Consider the following 25,897-nt stretch of genomic DNA (forward strand, 5'->3'; position numbering starts at 1 on the left):
GGCTGGACAGCGCCATCTAACCGCACAAGTCCAGCGTTTTCAAGAAACTGTTAATCTTTCACCAATAATCTTCACAATCACTGGCAAAACAGCAGTAGGCTACTTTGCGCCATAAAAAATCTTAAGCCACAGTTCTCATCAATCAGTTGCAAGATGGGGCCATAAGTTCAATTTTCTTCGTCAACATTTCCCATCCAGCTCGATTTGTGAATAAATAGGCTTGACTTCGGAGAATCATGACTGCGTTGATTGTCGCAACAAGCAGTTGATTGACTTTTTAGGACGGTTTATGCGAAACGTTCTGCCCCTCCTTTCATACCTAGTCCTTACAGTCGTACAATTTGAATTTCAATCAAGAAACGATATTTTATTGAGTAGTATTCAATGTTTGTGTGTGATAGTAAGTTGGACATTTTATCATGTAACTTATAAGACGTGCAGGGGTTATAGTCAACCAATAAATACAACCCCATGTTGAAAATATCTTTCCATTATGGTGACAGATTTTTCCAAGGTCAAATCTGAAGTCAAGGTTTTTGACATTGTTTAAACTTCAAATTTCATATGTGACTGGCACAGAATGACTTGCAGCTTTCGATGAAATGTCGCCGTTCAAAAGTGACACATTTTCTAGTTCAAATGGTGCAAAAACATATCCTCGAATCGCGGTGTAAAACCACAACAATATTTACTCATCCTTCGTACTGGAAACGAGGCACGGATCACGCCACCTCTTTCCCGGAACGGGTCTTCTCGAAAAATTGTACTGGCGCTTATAAATGTATGGATAGCGTCGTACATCCCGACAGACGTGTGAACAGCGATTGACGAACCACTTATTCTATCTTGGAATTGCCTGAGCTTTTATTATTGTAAGTAGTTTGCATAGGACTATTGCTCGTTTTATATATGCTAACTAAAATTTTTCACTTAAAGGCCTCATTGCTATGCTTTCAAACACGAGCTTATTACAAGCTTTGTGCATAACAGTTGACCATATTAACAAAATTTTAACTGTATTTAAACTAAACATCTCAGGAAATCGGAGTTGGTCATATGCCCATCGACTTCAGTTACAAATTGTCTACGATGGAAATAATAAGTACAATATCTGCCGCTTTCATTGTTGTGTGTGTGGTGTACAATGCTTTGATAAGCATGTGGAAACCAAAAAACTTTCCACCAGGTCCAGTGGGATTGCCGTTTGTGGGAAGTTTTCATTATTTGCTTCCAAGTATTTGTCAGAGTACGTTGAATTTTTGCGTTAAAATTATTCGGGGATTTAATCGATTTTTTTTACAGACATGACAAGACTTTCCAAAACGTATGGAAACATCTTCAGCCTTAAGTTAAAGGATAGGAACATTGTTTGCATCTTGGGATACGAACTAATTAAAGAGGTTTGCAGAAACCAATATATTTTACATTATTTAGTAGAAAAAGTAAAAAAACGTTTTGTTTTGCAAACGCAGGTAATGGTGGACAACCCCAAACCCTTTTCAAACAGACTTGGGAATCTTTCGTCGAAGTTGCTGCGAGGAACTAATTTAGAAGGTGAGGATAACTGTGATTACAAAGAGATTAGTAGATTTGGAATTTTCATTGCCTTCGTGATTTAGGTATTGCAACCACACAATATGGACCAAAGTGGGCGGCACATCGCAAACTGTTTCTAACCGCAGTTAGAAAAATGGCTCTTCGCGGCAAGAGTACCGATAAAATCGTAAAAGATGAACTGCGATATTTTGTCGACGAGATGGAAAAAGATAAGAAACCAGATCAGACAATTGATCCTTCGGATATTTTTGATTATGCTGTGCTTAATGTTCTGGCTAACTTGGTTTTCGGAAACAGGTTTGACCTTAGATATCTTTTTTCTGTTGAGACTAAACAATTTCTGTAATTCATTCACGTTATCGTTTAAGCAACAATGCTTTGCATTAGGAAACTAATTCCTTAATTTTGTTGCTTCGAACAACTGTATTGGGCCTGGTTTTAAAAGCAAATAGTTTTTTTAAATACGGTAATGGGTTTGCTCGCAGGCCTATGCATGTTGACTTACTATTGCCCAGCCAGGTGCGTACTGCACTCATGTTTTTAACTGAGGTATTTTTCGTAAATACCACAACTACTAATTCATGTCTCAAATTTTTTTTATCAGATTTTCTTATGGGGATGAAAAGTTTAAAAAGCTGCTTCACCTTAACAGCAAGTTTTTCCATTTGGTGAAAAAAGAAACATTGTCATATCTTGTGGTGGCCTCCATCCCATACTTGCACAAGCTGTGGTTGCCCGACGCCAAACGACAAGTTATTAAATGCAACGAGTAAGTATGCTTATACCGCAATGCTATGCAACATCTCAAAACCACATAACATTTTAACTTGATGATTAGACAATATTTTACTCAAGTTGAGTTGCGAAATAAAATTTTGTATTACAAAAAAAACAGAATAGCCTACAGTTCAGTTTACGTCAAAGCGCAAACACTTTGACATTTATAATGGTTTTACATTTCTATGCAGAGAAATCAAAGACTTTGTTGCGTCGGAAATCGATTATCACAAAAAGACGCTCGATCGCAATGAACCCAGGGATGTTATAGACTATTACTTGATTGAGATGGAAAATCAAAGCAATAATCTTCTATCAGATATCGGTTTGTACCAGCTCATTACATAGAGATCACTGACTTTAGCTTTGTTAATTTCGAAGGTTTTTAACACAGTTAATTTGAAAAAGTCTCAGATTGAAGCCAGCTGCTTTATTATAAACATTGATGTCGATTTCGCCTGATCGGGCTTCCTAAGTTTTTTATTCAAATAAAATCCTCAGTCTATCAATGTTACATAATGGCAGTATATTTATTTGCAACCATTTGCTTCAGGTTTGCATTACATGGTCATGGACTTGTTCCAAGCAGGAACTGAGACAACATCAACTACTCTGAAGTGGACTGTGCTTTATATGGCAAATAATCTGGAAGTTCAGGGTGAGGGATTTAGTTTTAATCCCACCTATAGAAGTAGCCTCAAACATATCCATTTGTTCAGAAAAAGTTCATGCTGAAATTGATTCTGTGTTGGATCAAAGTGCGTTTCCTTGCAGCGAAGATAGTTTAAAAATGCCTTACACACAAGCAGCCATACTTGAATCACAAAGAATGGGAGATATAAATCCTATAGGTATGTTTGGAATTGTTTTATCCAATACCGTATAACCATATAGACAACTTACTTGATGGTCTAAAACTTGCATACACCATATATAATCTGTTCTAGTAATCAACTTATTTTTTTATCACAGGTGTCCCGCATGCAACTACAGAAGATGTAAAGTTGGGAGGTTACGATCTGCCAAAGGGAACTTGTGTTATAACCCTTTACTCCTCAATTCGTTCCTCCTCGAAACAATGGAAAAATGCCGATAACTTTGATCCCGAAAACTTTCTTGATCCAAACGGTCAAGTCGGTACAAGACCTGCGTGTATGCCGTATGGAGGAGGTACTTGTTTACTGGCCTTGGTTTGTGTTAAGGTGATTTATAACAAACAATTGTATTTACAGGTCTTCGAATATGCGTGGGAAAAGACCTCGCCAAACAGGAACTTTTTCTCTTTTTTGTGACGATGATGAAACATTACCAAATACTTCCCCCACCCGGCGTTTCAAAGTTGGACGATGAACACGTGACTCGACACCCAAAGCCTTTTCACGTTGTTATGAAAAGTAGATTTTAGATAAATCATGCGACCCTAAATTTCTCACGTGTGCTTGTTTGTACTTAAATTAAAAATCGATTGAAATTTTCTTATATTGTTTTGTAGCAATAAACGTTTCACGCGTTCTTTTGTCTAATCGCGGTTGTTAGTATATCCGCCATTATCCAGTTTACTTTTTCAATCCATTTATTTACCGTGTGTACAATGTGTTGCTATTTTATGTTGATCTTTCTACATTGTGGTTCATTAATCGACGACGTTTTTTGTATTAAACTATACAGTGTTTGCAATATTCGTCATAATTTAAGTACCACATGTAGTACATAGCAGCAACCACTGGAAGTAATTGCAAAATATGTACAAGTCATAATCTATAGCATATGAGGTGTCCAAAACTCCAAGGTTGATTTGCATTGACAGCCTTTATGGCTTAAGTTAACGCGTTGAATGCCAGTACCAGGGAAATGCGTCAGGTTCTTATAGTATAGTAATACAATCAACTTCTAAGCTGGCCGTTGTGCCTTATTGTAGTTGTCCACAATTGGTGTGCCACAAGACAAAATTGTATGTGGGCCACCGCGTAGACGTTTTAACACATTTAGATTCACACGACCCATACCCAGTAGGAATCCTGATCGAGATTCGCGGTCTTTATATCTTGGGTTCGAATCCCGGCGTGGAAAAAAATATCACATTCGGAACTGTTACCTTTGGATACAAAAAACGTTTATAGTTGTCAGGAAAAGTTAACGCGTGCATATAAAACATAAAAACCTCTGATTTACACTCCCGTGCATATTACGTCATAAGAAAAATATTCAATATTGAAAGACAACAAAGAACCACGTTACAATGGGTAAATTAATACAACTCGCAGACATTTGCCCAATATTTTGCCGTATTGAAATATGAACTCGTAAATCACCTTGTTCAAGTTTCAGCAAACAAGTGGATATACAATTTTTAATGCAGTAAGTTTCTCGCTTGGAATACACGACTATTCCAACTGTGACAGGTCACGTGGACATTGCACGGAAATAGTTCGGGTTAAACACGCAATGCTACGAACAAAAAGCTGCCATCACGTGCTGCATTATATGCTCTGCTGTTTTTTATAACTCAATTTCGTCGTAGGCTATTATCTACAATAGAAATGCTAGGTTCAATAACTGTCGCTTTGGTTGTTTATAATGCTTGCTGGTGCACTGCTTTTGTAAGAGACTGACTGGTAAATAACTTTATTATAGCACGAGCTTTCGCGAGCTTGATGTCGCTTCTTCAGGTGCAGTAAATTGTGTTTGTGGTGTAAAAAGCTTTGATAAGCATGCGAAAACCAAGAAACTTTCCACCAGGACTAGTGGGATTGCCGTTTGTGGGAAGTTTTTATCATTTGATTCTATATTAATAAGGACTGAATTGCTGCATGTGAACGTTCACAGATATTAGAAGACTTTCCAAAACGTATGGAAGATCTTTAGCAGCAAGTTGCAGGATAGGAACATTGTTTGCATCTTGGGATACGAACAAATTAAGGAGGTTTTCAGAATTGCATTTCGCTTTATTTGAAACGCTGTGCCTAAACGTAAAACACGGTTTGTTTATACAACATAGGTAATGGTAGGCAATCCAACTCCATACTCTTACAGACCTGGGCGTCTTACGCAAAAGTTACTGATGCGCGGACCTGATTTGGATGGGTCGAAAAATGTGGTTGAATATTGTCATTTCATTTATTGCCGCAAACTTTTAGGTATTGAAGCAGCTCAGTACGGACCAAAGTGGGCGGCGCATCGAAAACTCTTTCTCATCTCGGTTCGGAATCGCAGTAAAGGTTCTGATAAAATCATGGAAGAAGAATTGCAATATTTCTTTGACGAGATTGAAAAGCAGAAGAAACCAGATGAGACAATCGATCCTGCGGATCTTATCGATAACGCGACTCTTAATGTTCTGGCTAGCCTGGTTATTGGAAACAGGTGTGAACTGAAAAGCATGGAACTCGACAACCAAAGCCTTTTTGCATTATTTTGAAAAGTAGATGTTGAATCGACACCGCAATCAATCAATCTAATCAATTATTAGTATTTTACTTCTCGATTGACGTTGTTATTAGCTGCAAATATCATATTTCACATTTCCCAGCTATTGAATCCTAATTATTTACCTTGCAGTGTTTGCAATAATACCATAGAATATAATTTCTGTGTTGTGTGTGGTGTATGGTAATAAAGCACTTGATTTTACCTACACGGAGTTAAAGCATGCCATAATTATGACATATCATAGGTTAACTACAAAAATACATCATGTCGACCAACTTGATTAGGACGATTTTTATTTTAACGCAACAACACATCTCTTTTCTCATAAGCAGCGCAACCACTACATACACTGGACGTTGGTTTGGGCCGCGGTACAGGGGCCTCGCTACAGTGCTTCACAATCGCTGAGCACCATACAAGAAATTATCTTGGCTGATGAAAAGGCACGGCACAACAAAATAGACGGCAACGCCTGTATGGGAGCCAATGAGCATATTGAATGCCACTCGCACATGAACATATGGTAAGTTTTCATCCATAACAGAAATTAAGTTTAGGAATGTCACTAATCATGCAATAGGGGAAACGGAGGACCCAAACCACTTCATTAATGTCCGAGGAAAACCATTCGCAAATAAATAACACAAAGTGTGATTTGTCGTTTACGGATTGAGTAAGGGACACCCTAGCACCGGCAAAACCTGAATTAAATTAAGTGCGCTAAAAAATGATCACATTTGCAGCCGAAGAGAAACTTTCAGTTACATCGTAAATAAGGGATTCCCTTTGCATTCACTAAGAGTCGACTATATCGGACATAAGGTACGTGTAAACGTAAGGCAAGTGAAAGGATGCGGTTATCCCTTTATCTGCTTAACCACAAGAGTAATTCATCTACAGATTGACCTGATCACCAATAGTTACCAACGCCTAATGCATGTTCTGCTGTTTATTCCAAAATGAGCACGAACTTTGTGGGCGCTGACCGTATTCATCATGACGATGAACAAGAATGGAACCAACACCAAATTGAAGAGTCCTTAAATAAGAAGAAAGAAGTTCAACAACAACCACCTGGAGCAAGTCACATAGGAGGGGGGCTGATAAAAGATGTTTCGGTCTGTGCAATGCATTTTCGCCCTGCTTACGAACAGATATTATGAGCGGCGACCCTAAAATTATGCCTAACGTTCAGGTGGCGAGTTATTGAGGGTCTTATTCTAAACTAACAGTTTACCCAATCTGAACTGCGATTTTAAGCAGGGTTGCCGACCAAAATTTGATAAACGTCCAGGTTACCATGCACTGATGGTCCACCGCAAAGACCTGAAGCCGCGCGGCGAAGGTGGTTACTCGTATTAAAAAGAACAGACGCAAACACATACAAACGGCTAAAAACGATTCAAGCGCAATTGAAAACAATGTTTGTTTCACGACTTACACACAACAGTGCTGCACTCCATCTAGCCCCCAACAAAAATCGCTATATATGAGACCACAGCGTTCAACAAACAATTGGTCCTCACCCCGCGCCCCAGCAGGAGAACTGTCGTGCTTGCTACTGATTAATTCGCCCGCCAGCATTTCAACCAATCAACGCATTACACATCTGCCACGCAAGCACGACTGCTCGAGCATACAAAATAAAATGGTTTAAAAAACACAGATACAAGGGGCGCAGGCAATAAACAAAAAATATGTCAGTTAAAGTGAATATAGGGGTCAGGCCACAGGGTATAGCAGAAACGACATAACTCTGTATTTCGATAAGACGGGGATGGTGTGTTTCTTTGCTCAGTGACATTACATGACGTCATTTTGGGTGTGATGTCACTATTTTAACCTGACCTTTGTGTTGTTCTTTATTTGATGATTCCAACATTTCTAGTTACAAACTACATTGCGAAAAATACATTGATGGTTGATTGTGGCGAATTAATCACATCATGTATGACGCGACTCGTAGGCAACGCTACTGCCAGACAAAAAGTGGTACTATGACAGAATAACTGTGTTGCATAATCAGCTAATATGGTCGGTTTTTCTAAGCGGTCTTTGCCAGCCTCAAAGTTTAATTAAATTGGTTTGTCTCTGTCGTGTTTTCAAACGTTAATGCATTACGTTAGCCGTCAAAAATGTTTTAACAACAAGAACATCCTGTCCCTGTAACTGTTTTAATACTACGCATAAGACTTAATTGATCGAAACAGCGGCCATCTGTCTGCAGCTCATATTAACACCAAAATCCGTTTATTGCACTTGTTCATTTGTTGTGCCCTGTTTAATGCAAAACTGTACCAAACCAGTTTTAGAATGTTTTCCATACCCACCCATAAGGCTTACTGCCAGCACTCGCACGACTAAAGCGTCTTCTATTGTGTCACGCAACAATAGTCTCGCTTTCGCACGATTTCGTTCGCAACGGTAAAAATGCGACTTTGATCAGCTGTATCTCAGAAACCAGTCGCCGTAACAAGCTACTTTTTTCGCCAAAAATGTTTTAAAGTTATGCACATCTCTTAGTTTAATTATTAACATGTTTTTTTTTCGTGTCAAATGCACTTCAAACTCTTTGTGCACACACCTATAACGGCATAATTGTCATTTCACTGTTGCTCGATGTTTGTGTTCATTGGTTTTCTCAGTTACCGGAAACTGAATTGTTTACAATTATACACCTGCTATCCATTTTCTTTGATACAATTTTTGAACAAACTTTCTTTTAAGCAACAGAACTACAGTAACAATCAAAGTCGAAGAATACACCATCAGAAAATGGTATTGAGGCAGAAACTGCCAATAAGTTGATTGCAAAAAATGTTGAAGTCTTTATGATTATCAAAACATACCATTTCAAATCATAAACACGGGTGTATTTCTCCGAACAAATTTAAAAGTCAATTATCAGACAGGAAGCTTTCACATACATTTTCGCCAATTTTGTGATAATGTTTCAATTCAGAATCTGCTTTTCATCACAACGCGAAAAGGTTATGGTTGACGAGTCGAACGGTTATCGGTCAACTTTGAAACACCCGGTGGGGGAAGTATTTGGTAATGTTTCATCATCGTCACAAAAAAGAGAAAAAGTTCCTGTTTGGCGATTTCCTTCCCCAAGCATATTCGAAGACCTAAAATTTGTATCAAAGTCTGTTTAGCATACATCAGGCAATTGAAAATTCACCTCCTCCAAATGACATGGCAGCAGGTCTTGTACCGACTTGCCCATCTGCATCAAGAAAGTTTTCTGGATCAAACTTTTCGAAATTTTTCCAGTGTTTCGCGGAAACACGAATTGATGAGAAAAAACTCATAACCAAAGTCCCTTTTGGCAGATCGTAACCTCCCAACTTCACATCTTCTGTAGTTGCATGTGGTATACCTATGAAAAATTTCATTATATTTGTATATGTGTCCCTGTTTCAAACCAATCGGATTCTGTTCGAGTTCTGTGATTGTAACACTTATATGACAGTATATGCTTTAATTTTAGTCAATTGGGACATACCTAGAGGATTTAGGTTTGCATTTCTCAATGTTTCCATCGTAGTTGCATATAAGGCATTTTCAATCTGTCTTCGCTACTAGGAAACGCACCTTGATCCAGCACAGAGTCAATTTCAACATGAACTTTTTCTAAACATAAACCGTGTACCTGAAGAAATGTTAAAACGTTAAAACAAGATTACTTACATGCTTATCATAAGATTACTTACCTTGGATTTCCGGATTATTTGCCATAAAAATCACACTCCACTTTAAATGTGTTGCAGTAGACTCAGTTCCTGCTTGGAACAAGTCCATGATCATGTAATGCAAACCTGTAGCGATGTAAACAAATATACTCTTAGTTAATTGTCTTCAATAACATTTTTGAAACACGTATAGTAAACTTTCTAACACAGCTGGGCCAAGTACATAGACTGTATATCTAACCGACAGTTTTGAGTACTGATTTTAAAGCAAAAAATTAAAACCAAATAAACTATGCATTGCTTTTTTCATTATCTATAAACGCAGTACGAATAACCACAGATTTATCACCAAAACATTAAAAACCGAAGGTAAGTCAATTCTAATCTCTTGTGAAATAAAAAACTAATCCCATGCATTGAGCTGGTACGCACCTGTTTCTGTTAGGAGATCATTGCTCTGATTTTCCATTTCCATCAAATAATAATCGATAACATCCCTGGGATCATTGCGATCAAGTGTGTTTTTGTGATATTCAATTTCCGAGGCAACGAAGTCTTTTATTTCTCTGCATAGAAATGATTTTAAAGGTTACGTGACTGCAATTTATAATTTATTCCACAGAACATTTTTGTTCTTATACAATTAAATAAAAAGTAATCAACATCATTAAAAAAGACGCGTTTTTTGCAGCGTTAGATGTGAGTGGAACGGGGTTTGTCTTTGTATTGTAAACTGTGACATACTTACTCGTTGCATTTAATAACTTGTCGTTTGGCGTCGGGCAGCCACAGCTTGTGCATGTATGGGATGGAAGACACCACAAGATATGACAATGTTTCTGATTTGTAGAACAATTCCAAAAACTGGTCGTTAAGGTACATCAACTTTTTGAACTTTTCATCTCCGTAAGAAAATCTAATCATTATATTTGTTAAAGCAAAAAAAAAGGAAAAAATTTTACGGAAGAGTTAAAATTCCCAAAATTATAATGTACTCGTTTCTCTCCTAAAAACTTTTGGTCATAAAATTAATGTCGGGAGCACCGAAATTATCAACATTGGCGTACGCACAACAAACTCATGATTATTGAATTTTATTTAGTCGTAAGTTTATTTACCCATTATCGATTATTTTTGCCATTTTTTGTTTTAATGTCAACGTAATCCGGAAAAAGCCCCTTCATTTATTGCACTACCTGATTATTTGCATCAATACGTTTGTTCACAAAAAAGGATCAACCAACAATACTTCTATAAATACGTGCGCAACAAAATCAAACATTATCATAACCATAGTCAGAAAACTCAGACCTGTTTCCAAACAACAGGTTGGCCAGAACGTTAAGAACAGCGTATCCAAAAACTGTCGAAGGATCAATTGTCTGATTTGTTTTTTTCTGTTTTTCAATCTCATCAACAAAATACTGCAGTTCATCTTTTATGACTTTATTGGAACTTCTACCGCGATGACCCATTTTTCGAACTGCGGTCAGAAACAGTTTTCGATATGCCGCCCATTTTGGTTCGTATGGGGCTAATGCTATGCCTACATTTTTGTGATAAAGATTTAGTGGTGAGGATTATCTCATTAAGTACCTTGCAAACCATTATCCTAACCTTCCAAATTAGGTCCACGTAGCAACTTCTGCGTAAGATGTCTAATTCTGTTTAAAAAGGGTTTAGGGTTGTCCACCATTACCTGCCGAGTGATATTCTTGTTTTTGAACCTTTTTAGTCCTGATTTTGTGTTGTTTAATAATATTGAAAAAAGTGATAATTGTGCATTTATATTCATCATATCTTTATTTTGTATTTTGCGATTTCACGAATGCTAAAACCTAGCGCCTTTGTAAAACATACAACCTTTTCGTGTGCACCCCGTTTCGACCTATTAGGTATAAGTGTATAGCACGGAATTCGAGGAAGGATGTGGGTCGTTTGTTTGATATTTGCAGTTTTATTTTCACCTTTTTAAAGCTTTTAACAAAATTTTAGTTTTATCAAAAATCTGCTTTGACACATAACCATAAAAATCCTCATTTTTGGTAGGGTATATATGTCTAGTTACAATATGCAAGAAATTGATGCTCAAAAAATACATTTTTTATTTCCCTCCCAGTGCGGATTATCATTGCAGCTGCGGGTTAGTGTAATTAGAAAAAATACATTCTGAGCTCTTGTCGTTCAGAGGTCGTTGACTTTCGTTAAATTCACAGACGGAATTCTCTGAATCATTCATTTACTGCACGGCGTCGAAAATGCTGGCCTGTTGGGACAACGCGCACCATTTATCGGAAACCTTGTGTTTTCTGGTATTTAACAACTAATTAACTTTGACAATGACTTCAGAAATGTACCCAAAGCACTTCTATAAATGAAAATAGCGCCAGGAAACATTTTATTTCGAGCAAAACAGGTTGTAATCTTAACTTTGCTAATAAGGTAGAAAATACACGCAAACTACACCTGGGCACTTTCCGGAGAAGCTAAAGCTATGCCAACGACGCTGAACTCGCATTATACACATTTTGTAGCCAGGAAAGTTTTCAGGGTCTCATTTTAAAAAGGTTTTGTTGGGCTTCTAAATATTTTGCAACGCTAAACTGTGTGGTTGCGGGTTTAGCCCTTACTAAAAACCATTTATTTTCAAGGTTGCGTCTCCAACTTCGCGCAGGTAACGGAGAGGTCATGGTGAAATCCTTACAACGCTGACTGTAGCATTCTACGCCATCACACGCACGTGTCTGTTGATTTGTGAAACCATGGAAGCTTACTTTCATATACAGTTCTGCTCAACGCGTAATAACAATATCGGGAGCTGCTCCAGCGGGGATAACATTTTCTATGATGGCTAACCTTCTGTCACCGACGAACTTTATCACGAAGAACAAAATAAACCATTAAATCAATTACAATTTAATGGTATCATTTTTAGGTTTGCAGTTATTAGAGCACGTACATATTGCAATTGCCGCCCAATCTATGGATGCGACAACGTTTAAATGCGTCAGACTGTTCTTACCTGAGTATATGACTTTGTCCGTGAACAAGTTGGACACGGCTACATGCTCAAGCTTTTATTTGTCTTTATAACGCTGATTTACACATTTTTAGTCACAAGCTTGTACGTTACATGGTCATGGACTTGTTTGAAGCAGGGACCGAAATTCAGCAACATATATAAAATGGATTGTACTTTTCGTCATATATTGTGTTTGTGTTGTAACTACCACGTGTGTTCGCCGTAACGACCGCTTTATGCGCACTCTGTATGCCTGAGAGGTCATTACAAGGATTTACGCGAGGATTGCGTGTATCTGGCTGTTCCTAAAGGCAAATACTTCAATGCCAAATAATCCGATATTTCACGGTTAAGGATTTAGTTACAATGAAACCTTTTCGAAGTTTTGCATTTATGATCAGAAAAACAACGAAAACAGATTAAAAATGCCTTACATCGAAGCAACTATAATGGAAGCACAAAGACTGGGAGTTCGGTCCACAGCTTTTTACTGCTGTGTTTTCGTCAATAGTCAAGCAAAAATCAACAAAGTAAAAGTCAGATTGCAAATTAACAAAAAAAGATTTGATAAAATCACCAAATACTTATTACAACTAACTTGAAACGTAAAAAAGTTCAGATGACGTAACGATAGCCTGTCCCACGATGACTTGGCTACAATGGACGCTAAACTACATTGACTCGCGGTTGATGGAAACGCGCGTCGAAATACTGTACGAAAATTTAACGTGGCTGCGAATTTTTAATTTTCGGGAGAGTGTAAGATTTTTATGCCTTCAGGATGTTCTTCATGGATACGTCACAATGCCCTATCAAAGTCTATGTTGCACCAGCCAGGGGTCCGCAGTTGTTGGGTCGCAATCCAAGTTTGGGTAGCCAGATTGACGATTTTGTATCGCGAAATGTGTAGATATAACATTGCACTTCAGTTAAATTTTCTTGCCCCTAAAAGAACATAAGATTCAATGCACATAGGTTGTCAATATTCAAGAGTGTCCTTTCGTTATCATAGAATTATACACTGTCGCCAGTTTTACATATCTCTTTCACGCATGTCATCAGGTGGGAACAATCTGGCTTGTGCTGTTCTGTACCAAAACGATCGTTAACTTTTATCGTATATCAAGGAGTGATGTGCAAACTAATGAAAGTATGTTTGTCCCTTTATAAGCGCCGCCATATATTAAAAAATCATTAAAAAATGTTGATTGCTTAAGTTCAGGTAGCTGTAACTTTATTTCAACAAACGCTAGACTAAAAATTAAAACACAAAAATCATAGAAAATTTCATACTCTACACATTTATCGCTTTTCTAGTCCAATAACTCCTTGTTTTAGAGTACTTATATCCAAAAATGTAACTACCCCTACTAAAATAGCTATTCAAGCCAAACTACCCTTTTTAAAACTTGCATAACTCCCGAATTTGTGCGAAATTCGATGCAGTCTACACATGTGCTTGTGTTCATCTTGTCGCAAGTTTTTTTCAATATTGCTACGTTTATAAATCGTGGTTATCGGTGTAATATAGTTAGTGGATAACTGATCTCCATTTGGTGTAAAATGGTGTATTTTTGTTGCAGGAAAATTGTAGAAAATGCAACCGCTGCAGCAACACGTCGTGCCTGCGAATTGAAACCTTGGCGAAAGGGAATTTAAATTTTTCGCCTGTTTTAACCATTAAATCTGACATCTGTTTTGACATAAATGTTGCAATAGGCAACGTGGGCCGATTGCACGGCAAGGTGGAGGTTGTTTACCAAATTTCTGCTGCGCCTGTTTTACAAGAAAAACGCAACTTCGGACCCTAATGACTTCCCGTATTTGTGTACTTTACACAGATACCTTGGTTCACAAACAATGAAACAAAGACAGGAATCTGTCTCCCGTGAAATACGCTAAGGATTTTATTTTTTCGGTTTTTATGAATCTGCTTTGGCATTCATTCAAAAACAGTGTACGTTTGTGTTTCATTGCTATTGAACACTGTACAGCCAGTTCTCGAATGACGCAAAAATATGCATATTCTTTTGACATCCAGTATAAAGTACCAAGTTGCATCAAATGTATCTTTCCAGTTAATTCCATATCGTCATTGTAACATGGAACATGTGCTTAATTATTCGATAAATCAGCCAATTAAGAGTTGTATGGATGATTTTTAATATTTTTTGGTACGTACACGTAAATGCACATCTTTGATGTCTAATTAAAATCTACTTTTCATAACAACCCGAAGAGGGCTTGGGCTTCTTGTCACGTGTTCATCGTCCAACTTTGAAACACCGGGTGGGGGAAGTATTTGGTAATGTTTCATCATCGTCGCAAAAAAGAGAAAAAGTTCCTGTTTGGCAATTTCCTTCCCCAAGCATATTCGCAAACCTAAAATAAGTTTACTTGTAACAAAACAAATTTGGGCCAGTAAACAATTACCTCCTCCAAATGACATGGCCGTCGGTCTTGTGCCGACTTGGCCGTTTGGATCAAGAAAGTTTTCTGGATCAAATCTATTGGCATTTTTCCAATGATTCGCGGATAAGCGAATTGATGGAAAAAAAGGCAAAACGCAAGTCCCTTTCGGTATATCGTAACCGTCCAATTTCACATTCTCTGCAGTTGCATGTGGTATACCTACGAAAAATGCATCGCGTTAGTGCATTTGGTAAATTAGTGCAAATATGTTTTGCAACAAATTGTTGATGTAAAATGTTTTTGTGCAGTCGGTTGTTTAGTACCACAGTGTTAAATAGCTTTGGAATTGTTTACAGCAACTTGCTAAGGCAATGCAGTACTTGCCTACAGGATTTATGTTTGCCATTCTTAAGGTTTCCAGTGTTGTAGCTTCTGTATACGGCATTTTCAATCTGTCTTCATAGCTAGGAAGCAAACCTCCATCCAACACAGAATCAATTTCAGCATGAACTTTATCTAAGCACATCATTAAAGAAAACTATATATTGCTTTCGTTAAAACCACGTAAATCTCTCACCCTGAATTTCCGGATTATTTGCCATAAAAAGCACAGCCCACTTTAAATGAGTTGCGACAGTGTCAGTTCCTGCTTGAAACAAGTCCATCATCACGTAATGCAAACCTATTTAAACAAAATGTTCAAGTTCAACTGTAAACCAAATTTTAAGATGTATGTATTTTTTTGAACACTTTTTTTAAATACCCGCGTTGGATAAGGACCTGCTACACTAATGTAATGAGTCTAACACATAATTACGCCTCGTGGTACTAATTAAATAATTTGAGCAATTGCTGCAGTGTATAAATAGCTTAGCAACCTTTACAATTACTGTAACTGAAAAAATACTTCGAAAACGTGGACGTGTGTCTCATTATATACAAACCAGTATCTGTCAATAAACTTTTTTTCTCTTTCTCCATTAAATAATAATCGATAACATCCCTGGGCTCGTTACGATCAAGTGTTTTTTGTGATATTCAATTTCCGTCGCAACGAAGTTTTCGATTTCTCTACAAAGAAATGTGAAACTAATTGTCATTCGATGTAAAAAAAGCGTTTCAAAAACTAAAAACTTTTTTACTATACATTGTATAATATCAATTACGAACGTAAAATAACTTGAACCATCATCAACTTGATAAAATAATGTAAAATTTATATCCTTTGAAAGACGTAGAAAGTTACACACAATTGCAGAAAACTTTCTGCACTTACTCGTTACATTTAATAAGTTGTCGTTTTGCGTCGGGCAACCACAGCTTGTGCAAGTACGGGACTAAGGATACCAGAAGAAACGACAGGGATTCTGTTTTTAAGCTCAAATAGAGCAACTTCGTGTTTAGGTGGAGCGGCTTTTCAAACCTTTTATTCCCATACGAATATCTAATCATATAAAAATCATTTTGTTGTGACATCGAACAATGCCTTCAGTAAGAGACACCTCGGTGGTTTTGAAAAGGGCAAACTGTAACTTACACCAGTAAAATGTCAATATTAAACTTTCTTACATATCGCATTTTATTTCACCAATTGCGTCGTTTTCAACGTATGGGTAGAGCTTGTTGGCGTTGTTATAACAACGGCAAATGCTGTGGCATAACAGGTTGTAATTTATGTGCAAAAAGCCATATTATTGCAAAAAAGCCATTTATTGCAAAGCTGCTGACAGGGTGTGTACACGCACTGTTTCGACCTGTAAGGTCTCATTAGTGTAGCTGTTGAGTGGCACTGTGCTAGCTTTTACACTAGCAGGCACACTAGTCTCCACTTTGTGGTACCTTTCGGTCAACATCGATCTGCAGGGTACCCTATACTGAGTTGTAATATGTTTGACAAGTTTTGCTGTTTAGTAAAACAATGTGACCAATTTGTTTGATATAAAATTAAATTTAAATGTGAATTGGCCCTCTTTCCATTAGAAACAAAATTCTGCTGAGGTATGTTACGTTTACTCCGTAATGCCGCCATGTGTGATGTTTGTCTTTTGTCACTGCAGTTCATGACAAACATATGCACAAAACAGCAGACCGTATTATATATCATTTTACCCTTCTTAGGTAGTATGGTAGATACTACAATGTAATTGTCTATCACTCTAAGCAGGGAGAATTGCTTATAATACATAAAATGTTCTCACCATGATATTTTACGAAAGACATGATATTTTTAAACCAAAAAATTATTCATAGTAACTAATATCAATGCAGATAACATCAAACCTGTTTCCAAACACCAGACAAGCTATGACATTAAGAGTCGCGCAATCAAGAACATCCGATGGATCAATCGTTTGATCTGATTTCTTCTGTTTTTCCATTTCGTCAACAAAATATTGAAGTTCATCTCTTATGATTTTGCCAGGACTCTTACCGCGATGACCCATGTTCCGAAGGGAGGTAAGGAATAGCTTCCGATTAGTCGCCCACCTCGGTCCACTGTGGGCGCATACAATGCCTACAATTTTTGGCAATGAATTACCAACCATAATAACTTTTAAAAGGCAGTATTTAAATCTGTTCCTCACCTTCTAAAGTAGGCCCACGCAGCAATTTTGGGGTCAGATGCCCAAACCTGTCGGAAAAGGGTTTGGGATTGTCCACCATTACCTGTGTTAAATAAACATATCATCAGGTTTACAAGCTCTGCAGCCCAGGCATTGTAGCCTACCTGAGTTAAAAACAGTTTTACTTTAACGCGCAGCGTCTTAATATCTGATCAAGCAAAAATAAATGTATTTTTCCAAACCTCTTTAATTAATTCGTAGTCTACGATACAAACAATGTTCCTATTCTTCAACTTGAGGCTGAAGATTCTTCCATACGTTTTGGAAAATCTACTAATATCTGTAAATATCAGCACATAAGTTACGATTTATAGTTTAATTTCTACAACACGAAGTTATCACATCAACTTACTGCCTTGAATGTTGGGAAACAAATAATGGAAACTTCCTATGAACGGCAAACCCAGTGGCCCTGGTGGAAAGTTTTTTGGTCTCCACATGCTTATCAAAGCTTCATACACCACAAACAAAGCAATGAATGCGGCGGATATTGCACTTATTATTTACATAGTTTCCCAACCTGATGGGAAACATATATTAGAAAATAACTTTCTTTCTGTGAAAACCGATAAATGCTTGCGATGGACCAAACCTTAATATTAAATACAGTGGTTAATGGTCGCTGTTATCTTGTCTGTCGGGCTGTGCCCCGTCAGGTCCATGCCTTTATAGCTCGTTTGAGCACTTGGTACGCTCAGTCACATGCTCAGTTCGAAGGTAAAAGTCGTTAATTTTTCGCGAAATTCAGAAACAGATTTCTCGTCATCGAGAATGTTGGTCTGTTTGGATAACGCGCACGATTTATCAGAAACTTTGTGTTTTCTGGTATTTAACAACTAATTAACTTTGACACTGACTTCAGAGATGTACATAAAACACTTCCATAAATAAATATAGCGCCAGAAAACATTTCATTCCGAGCAAAACAGGTTGTAATCTTAACCTTGCTGAGTATGTTGAAATTGCGCAAATTTACATTAGGGCACTTTTCTGAGAAGCTAAGCTATGCCCATGGTACGGCTTGTCTCATGGAGACAAAACAATTTCGAAACTTTTATGGATGCGTCAACGTTTAAATGCGTCAGACTGTTTTTACCTGAGTATATGACTTTGTCCGTGATGTAAACAAGTTGGACGCGGCTTCAAGCTCCAGCTTTTATTTGTCTTCATAACACTGATTTACACATTTTTAGTCACAAGCTTGTGCGTTACATGGTCATGGACTTGTTTGAAGCAGGGACCCATACAACTTGGTAACTTATACTGTTTATCAAAACAATATGCATATTTGTGCGCATGTGTCATGCGAAAACTAACTGTATACAGTGTTTAATAGCAATGAAACAAACGTACACTGTATTGAAATGAATGCCCAAACACATTCATGAAAACTGTAAACGTAACATCCTCAGCGTATTTCACGTTGCGCAATAAAGGGCGATTTCTGCCTTTGTTTCATTGTTTGTGAACCAAGGTATCTGGTCAAAGCACACAAATACGGGAATCATTAGTTTCCGAAATGCGTTCTTCTGGTAAAACAGACGCAGCAAAAATTTGGTAAACAACCTCAACCTTGCCGTGCAATCGGCCCACGTTGCCTATTGCAACATTTATGTAGACATCAATGATGTGCATGTACGTTGGTGTATGCACCAAAAAATATTAAAACTATTGAATAAATGTCCAAACAGATTCATGAATAATGCAAACATAATAAGGAAGTTAAAAACATCGAAATGTAGCGTTTTGTTAATGCTCATTGGAAGTAATTGTTTTTAAAAAAATGTTTTCCAAATAAGAAAGTTGTTAAACTCAGATTTTAAGTCCCGTAATTGGTTTTAATCAGCACAGCTTACAAGCACATCGGTAAGCCTTGGCAGTTGGCACATAGGCAACCTAAATCCCCAGCGTCCTTCACATTGCGCAATAAAGGGAAACAGATTCCTTCCCTTGTTTCATGGTTTGTGAACCAAGATATCTAGCCAAGTACACAAACACGGGAGGTCATTAGGGTCCGAAGTTGTGTAGGGGATAATGAAAATTGTATGTTATCGCTTTTGTTTGTTTAACCAACATTCGTTTATTAACGCACGTCACTCTTTAATTCGCCTAGTCACGATACTCGTGCGTTATGAATCTGATAAGCCCGCTCTCTCACGTGAGAGAAATTCATCTTGATCAGCTTCGTAACACCGGAATTTTCCGCTGACCAAAGCCTTATGATTTTTTATAATCTACGTTTGTTTTGTGACATTTTTACCCGGTCAACACGCCTGAAAGTTAGTTGATATAATTGACCGCTTGGGCTGTAAAGCCAGACAGTTTCTGAAACGTGACATTGAACATTTGTACTGTCTCATTGCCACCATTGGATTTACTCGAACTGGATTTACTCGAACACATTGAAATTGCATCTTTAATTGTGAGTACTCGAATGCTTTACTAATTTTAATACACAGTGTTGGAGTCTTTTTGGAGTCATAGTTAGGTTTTGTGTTATCTTTGAGTAAACATAACATAAATCCTACAGTTTGCGGTAAAACAGGCGCAGCTGAAATTGTTAGAGAACCTCCACCTTGCCGTACAATCGGCCCACGTTGTGTATTGCAGCATTTATGTCAACATAGATGATTAAAACAGTCAAGCAATTTGAGAATTTCCTTACGACTTCGTCAAGGGATCAATTCGCAGGCACGGCGTGTTTCTACAGCGGTTGCATTTTCTACAATTTTTCTGCAACAAAAATACACCATTTTACACCAAATGGAGATCAGTTATCCACTAACTTTATTACACCGATATCCACGATTATTAAACGTAGTTTCATTGAAAAACACTTGCGACAAGATAAACACAAGCACACGTGTAGACTGCATCTACGTGAAACCTCTGACGCATAGCTACAATAAGCTGTTTTCTGGTGGTACAGTTATGTTCACAAGTTAATGACATTCCAAATTGCAAATGGGGTTCCAAGCAAAAGTTTGAGTTTCAAGTGAGAAATTGTAATTAAAAAGGTTAAGAAACTGGTTAAGAACTATTCCTGTGTAGTATATTACAAAAAAACTTAAAACCTTACCAACAAACAAAGCTTTAACCTAATATATATAGAAGCAAACTTATAATGATCAATTAGTGACAGACAGTGGGGAAAATTTTCAATTTTGTTGTACGTAAGTAAGCTTGTGTAAAATTAGTCTAGTTCCCGTTGGCAAATTTCAATGAAATGTAACTTTTACCTATAATAAGATTAACCATAGCACCAATTTTAACTTCAGCAGTCTTTAAATCCCAACCTAATGAACACAAAAGCCCAAGGTTTCCCATAAATTGTCCGCGTTATCGATTCACCCGCTCGGTTGTAAATACTGAAGTCATTTCGGAGAATTCTGTCTGCAAAACCGGCGTCGATACAGTTCACAAGTAAAGGCACAGAAGAAAAACTTAATTTGCTGTGCACAATTTGCGCATATACAAACTGCTCAGTTTTTCCCTCGCAACCACAAAAAAACCTTTTGGTTAAATTGTCGTTAAACAGTTGGTTCTTTGTTCCACATGAATTTCATGGCCTTATAGTTAAGATTACAACCTGAAATTAATCTGTTTTTCGGTCAAAGTCATTAACCATAGCACCAATTTTAAGCGAAATACCATTGACCTATGGGTAGCTAAAGTTTAACTTCAGCAACCATCAAATCCCAACCTAAACATATGTACACAAAAGCCCAAGGTTTCCCATAAATTGTCCGTATTTCGGAGAATTCTGTCTGCAGAACCGCCATCGTTAAAGTTCACAAGGAAAGGCACAGAAGAGAAACATAATTTGCTGTGCACAATTTACGCATACACAAACTGCTCAGTTTTATATACAAACTGCTCAGCATCAAAAATGGTACATTCATTCATTCACGATATAGGGTTTATGTAATATTTAAGATATATGTCTCTTTTATATATATACATCGGACAAACACATCCAATTTGCAGTAACACAGGTTAATTGTAATCTTGACTATAAGGTAAACATGTTGAATCGATGAAGATACGAAATTTACTTGACCTAATACCTAACATTTTGCAAATTTTTTACCACACAACGTTTTTGGCGCTCGCGAGGCCACGTACAATGTGTCCCGCCAATGTACACAATTCTCCACTTCGAAGTCGACTTCGAATATCAGCGGCAGTTTGATCCATACTGCAAGGCATTGACAGTCTTACTACGGCAAACCAAGCAGGCCAAAGGTTTTACGAATATCTATTTTGTCAATGAATTAAATTTGTTTTTGCTGTTGCACAGGATAAGCAGTGTTTTAATTTTCCAGGAAGGTTTTCTTGCCTGCTGCTGCATTTATCTTAGTTTTGAAACCATGGAAATTATTAGTGCGATATCTGTCGCCTTTATTGCTTTATTTGTGGTGTATAAAGCTTTGATAAGCATGTGGAAACCACGAAACTTTCCACCAGGGCCACTGGGATTGCCGTTCATAGGAAGTTTCCATTATTTGTTTCCGAACATTCAAGGCAGTAAGTTGATGTGATGACTTCGTGTTGTAGAAATAAAACTATACATCATAACTTATGTGCTGATATTTACAGATATTAGTAGATTTTCCAAAACGTATGGAAGAATCTTCAGCCTCAAGTTGCAGAATAGGAACATTGTTTGTATCGTGGACTACGAATTAATTAAAGAGGTTTGGAGAAATACATTTATTTTTGCTTCGTCATATATTAAAACGCTGTGCGCTAAAGAAAAACTGTTGTTAACTCTGCTAGGCCACTATGCCTGGGCTACAAAGCTTGTAAACCTAATGATATGTTTATTTAACACAGGTAATGGTGGACAATCCCAAACCCTTTTCTGACAGGCTTGGGCATCTGACCCCGAAATTGCTGCGTGGAAATACTTTAGAAGGTGAGGAACAGATTTAAATACTGTCTTTTAAAAGTTATTATGTTTGGTAATTTATTGCCAAAAATTGTAGGCATTATATTCGCCCAAAGTGGACCTAGGTGGGCTACTAATCGTAAGCTATTCCTTACCTCCCTTCGGAACATGGGCCATCGCGGTAAGAGTTTTAGCAAAATCATCAGAGATGAACTTCAATATTTTGTTGATGAAATTGAAAAGCAGAAGAAATCAGATCAAACGATTGATCCATCGGATGTTCTTGATTGCGCGACTCTTAATGTCATAGCTTGTCTGGTGTTTGGAAACAGGTTTGATGTTTACTCACACTGAAGGCATTGTGCGGTGTTACAACAAAATGATTTTATGATTAGGTATGCGTACCGGAATGAAATGTTTGAAAAGTTGCTCTATCTAAACAGGAAGATTTTCCATTTAAACTTAAAAACAGAATCCCTGTCGTTTCTTCTGGTATCCTTAGTCCCATACTTGCACAAGCTGTGGTTGCCCGACGCAAAACGACAAATTATTAAATGTAACGAGTAAGTGCAGAAAGTTTTCTGCAATTGTGTGTAACTTTCTACGTCTTTCAAAAGATGTAAATTTTACATTATTTTATCAAGTTGCTGATGGTTCAATTTTTTTACGTTCGTAATTGATACTATACAATGTAGGCTATAATAAAAAGGTTTTTAGTTTTTGAAACGCTTTCTTTACATCGAATGACAATTAGTTTCACATTTCTTTGTAGAGAAATCGAAAACTTCGTTGCGACGGAAATTGAATATCACAAAAAAACACTTGATCGTAACGAGCCCAGGGATGTTATCGATTATTATTTAATGGAGAAAGAGAAAACAAGTTTATTGACAGATACTGGTTTGTATGGTTAATGAGACACATTTCCACGTTTTCGAAATATTTTTTCATTAACACTAATTGTAAAGGTTGCTATGCTATTTATACACTGCAGTAATTGCTCAAATTATTTAATTAGTAGCACGAGGCGTAATTATGTGTTGGAATCACTAAATTAGTGCGGCAGGTCCTTATTTAACGGGTATTTAAAAAGTGTTGAAAAAAATACAAACATCTTAAAATTTGGTTTACAGTTAAACTTGAAAATTTTGTTTAAATAGGTTTGCATTACGTGATCATGGACTTGTTCCAAGCAGGAACTGAGACTGTCGCAACTCATTTAAAGTGGGCTGTGCTTTTTATGGCAAATAATCCGGAAATTCAGGGTGAGAGATTTACGTGGTTTTAACGAAAGCAATATATAGTTTTCTTCAATGGTGTGCTCAGATAAAGTTCATGCTGAAATTGATTCTGTGTTGGATGGAAGTTTGCTTCCTAACTATGAAGACAGATTGAAAATGCCTTTTACAGAAGCTACAACACTGGAAACCTTGAGAATGGCAAACATAAATCCTGTAGGCAAGTACTGTATTGCCTTAGCAAGTTGCTGTAAACAATTCCAAAGCTATTTAACACTGGTACTAAACAACCGACTGCACAATAACATTTTACATCAACAATTTGTTGCAAAACATATTTGCATTATTTACCAAATGCACTAAAGCGACACATTTTTTCGTAGGTATGCCACATGCAACTGCAGAGGATGTGAAATTGGACGGTTACGATCTACCGAAAGGGACTTGCGTGTTGTCGTTTTTCCCATCAATCCGCTTATCCGCGAAACATTGGAAAAATGCCGAAAAGTTTGATCCAGAAAACTTTCTTGATGCAGATGGGCAAGTCGGTACAAGACCTGGTGCCATGTCATTTGGAGGAGGTGAATTTTCAATTGCCTAATGTATGTTAAACTGACCTTGATACAATTTTAGGTCTTCGAATATGCTTGGGGAAGGAAATCGCCAAACAGGAACTTTTTCTCTTTTTTGTGACGATGATGAAACATTACCAAATACTTCCCCCACCCGGTCTTTCAAAGTTAAACGATGAACGTGTGACAAGATGCCCAACCCCTCTTCGGGTTGTTATGAAAAGTAGATTTTAATTAGACATCAAAGATGTGCACGACGTGAGTGTACGCACCAAACAACTCTTAATTGGCGGATTGATCACATGTTATATTTCCTAATGACGTTTTGGAATTTACTATATAGATGCATTTGATAACTTATATTGTTTATCAAAACAATGTGCATATTTTTGCGTATGTGTCATGCGAAAACTGCTGTACAGTGTTTAATAGCAATGAAAAACAAACGTACACTGTATTTGAATGAATGCCCAAACACATTCATGAAAACTGTAAACGTAAAATCCTCAGCGTATTTCACGTTTTCACGTTGCGCAATAAAGGGAGACAGATTCCTGCCTTCGTTTCATTGTTTGTGAACCAAGGTATCTGGTCAAAGCACACAATTACGGGAAATCATTAGTTTCCGGAGTTGCGTTCTTCTGGTAAAACGGGCGCAGCAGAAATTTGGTAAACAACCTCCACCTTGCCGTGCAAGCGGCCCACGTTGCCTATTGCAGCATTTATGTACACATAGATGATTAAAACAGTCAAGCAATTTGAGAATTTCCTCACGACTTTGTCAAACTCGCCAAGGGATCAATTCGCAGGCACGACGTGTTGCTGCAGCGCTTGCATTTTCTACAATTTTCCTGCAACAAAAATACACCGCTTTACACCAAATGGAGATCAGTTATCCACTAACTATATTACACTGATATCCACGATTAATAAACGTAGCTTCATTGAAAAACACTTGCGACAAGATAAACACAAGCACACGTGTAGATTGCATCTACGTGAAACGTCTGACGCATAGCTACAATAAACTGTTTTCTGGTGGTTTATTTATGTTCAGTTCTTAGTGCAATTTCCCCAATTCATCAGTTTTCTACCATGACCAACGTTTAAGTGTGCTAGCAGTTACGCAGGTATTTGAATTGCAACACAATGCCAGATTTGCTTTATGACGTCAGAATAATAAAGAGTTGCATTTCTTTCTGTCATGAACTTCGATTCTTGCAGGTTTCATGGCAAACTTAGTTGTTGGTCTGAATACATGTGTTTACGGAAGAGGGCAGTTTTGTAATCATTACATTTTATTATGACGACAGCGAGTTGACAGGCCCGTAACATTCTGCCGTTACATAGTGTTAAAATGCTGTATCCAACCAATAATTTGCGACATTAAACTCAGCATACCATGGTGTGGTTTAAGAACCACTGCAAAAGTGTAATGGAGTACATACATAGGACACACAAAAGCAACCAAAAGGTTTTGCAGATTTATGATATAGGGTATGAAGGGTCTTTTGTGGTTGCGAGGGAAAAACTGAGCAGTTTGTATATGCGTAAATTGTGCACAACAAATTAAGTTTCTCTTCTGGGCCTTTACTTGTGAACTTTAACGACGCCGGTTTTGCAGACAGAATTCTCGGAATTAACCCGAGCATTTACAACCGAGCGGGTGAATCGATAACG

The 25,897-nt window shown here is 37.4% G+C and overlaps 3 protein-coding genes and 1 pseudogene across 3 annotated transcripts; 2 read left to right on the plus strand and 2 right to left on the minus strand.

Annotated features, from left to right (window-relative positions):
- Window positions 1-1,158: 1,158 nt before the first annotated feature.
- On the plus strand, window positions 1,159-6,726 carry LOC145890166 (cytochrome P450 2C20-like). The gene is made up of 14 exons (XM_082981199.1): window positions 1,159-1,246; window positions 1,303-1,400; window positions 1,473-1,554; window positions 1,620-1,854; window positions 2,162-2,326; window positions 2,526-2,659; window positions 2,888-2,992; window positions 3,054-3,185; window positions 3,307-3,504; window positions 3,567-3,728; window positions 5,472-5,683; window positions 6,093-6,286; window positions 6,507-6,585; window positions 6,664-6,726. The coding sequence occupies exons 1-14, from the start codon at window positions 1,159-1,161 to the stop codon at window positions 6,724-6,726; spliced, it is 1,947 nt and encodes a 648-aa protein (XP_082837325.1).
- A 2,028-nt stretch (window positions 6,727-8,754) lies between these two features.
- On the minus strand, window positions 8,755-10,933 carry LOC145890167 (cytochrome P450 2B19-like). The gene is made up of 7 exons (XM_082981200.1): window positions 10,770-10,933; window positions 10,207-10,374; window positions 9,891-10,024; window positions 9,480-9,584; window positions 9,361-9,399; window positions 8,948-9,145; window positions 8,755-8,894 (listed from the first exon to the last, which is right to left on the minus strand). The coding sequence occupies exons 1-7, from the start codon at window positions 10,931-10,933 to the stop codon at window positions 8,755-8,757; spliced, it is 948 nt and encodes a 315-aa protein (XP_082837326.1).
- A 3,756-nt stretch (window positions 10,934-14,689) lies between these two features.
- On the minus strand, window positions 14,690-17,956 carry LOC145890170 (cytochrome P450 2U1-like; annotated as a pseudogene).
- A 3,999-nt stretch (window positions 17,957-21,955) lies between these two features.
- Window positions 21,956-24,451, plus strand: LOC145890171 (cytochrome P450 2J4-like). Its single transcript, XM_082981201.1, has 9 exons — window positions 21,956-22,043; window positions 22,116-22,213; window positions 22,353-22,434; window positions 22,505-22,739; window positions 23,180-23,307; window positions 23,568-23,672; window positions 23,734-23,865; window positions 24,029-24,226; window positions 24,279-24,451. The coding sequence occupies exons 1-9, from the start codon at window positions 21,956-21,958 to the stop codon at window positions 24,449-24,451; spliced, it is 1,239 nt and encodes a 412-aa protein (XP_082837327.1).
- The last annotated feature ends 1,446 nt before the right edge of the window (window positions 24,452-25,897 follow it).

This window comes from Ascidia mentula, chromosome 2 (genome assembly GCF_947561715.1).
Source record: "Ascidia mentula chromosome 2, kaAscMent1.1, whole genome shotgun sequence".
Lineage (NCBI taxonomy): Eukaryota > Metazoa > Chordata > Ascidiacea > Phlebobranchia > Ascidiidae > Ascidia > Ascidia mentula.

Coding starts and splice junctions, on each gene's coding strand:
- LOC145890171 (XM_082981201.1), top strand. CDS start 21,956: ATGTGGAAACCACGAAACTTTCCACCAGGGCCACTGGGATTGCCGTTC. Junction 22,214..22,352: donor ACTACGAATTAATTAAAGAG/GTTTGGAGAAAT, acceptor TATTTAACACAG/GTAATGGTGGACAATCCCAA. Junction 22,740..23,179: donor TGTCTGGTGTTTGGAAACAG/GTTTGATGTTTA, acceptor ATTTCTTTGTAG/AGAAATCGAAAACTTCGTTG.
- LOC145890167 (XM_082981200.1), bottom strand. CDS start 10,933: ATGGGTCATCGCGGTAGAAGTTCCAATAAAGTCATAAAAGATGAACTG. Junction 10,025..10,206: donor CAAGTTATTAAATGCAACGA/GTAAGTATGTCA, acceptor ATTTCTATGCAG/AGAAATAAAAGACTTCGTTG. Junction 9,400..9,479: donor AAATAATCCGGAAATCCAAG/GTAAGTAATCTT, acceptor GTTTATGTTTAG/AAAAAGTTCATGTTGAAATT.
- LOC145890166 (XM_082981199.1), top strand. CDS start 1,159: ATGTGGAAACCAAAAAACTTTCCACCAGGTCCAGTGGGATTGCCGTTT. Junction 2,327..2,525: donor CAAGTTATTAAATGCAACGA/GTAAGTATGCTT, acceptor ATTTCTATGCAG/AGAAATCAAAGACTTTGTTG. Junction 2,660..2,887: donor TAATCTTCTATCAGATATCG/GTTTGTACCAGC, acceptor CATTTGCTTCAG/GTTTGCATTACATGGTCATG.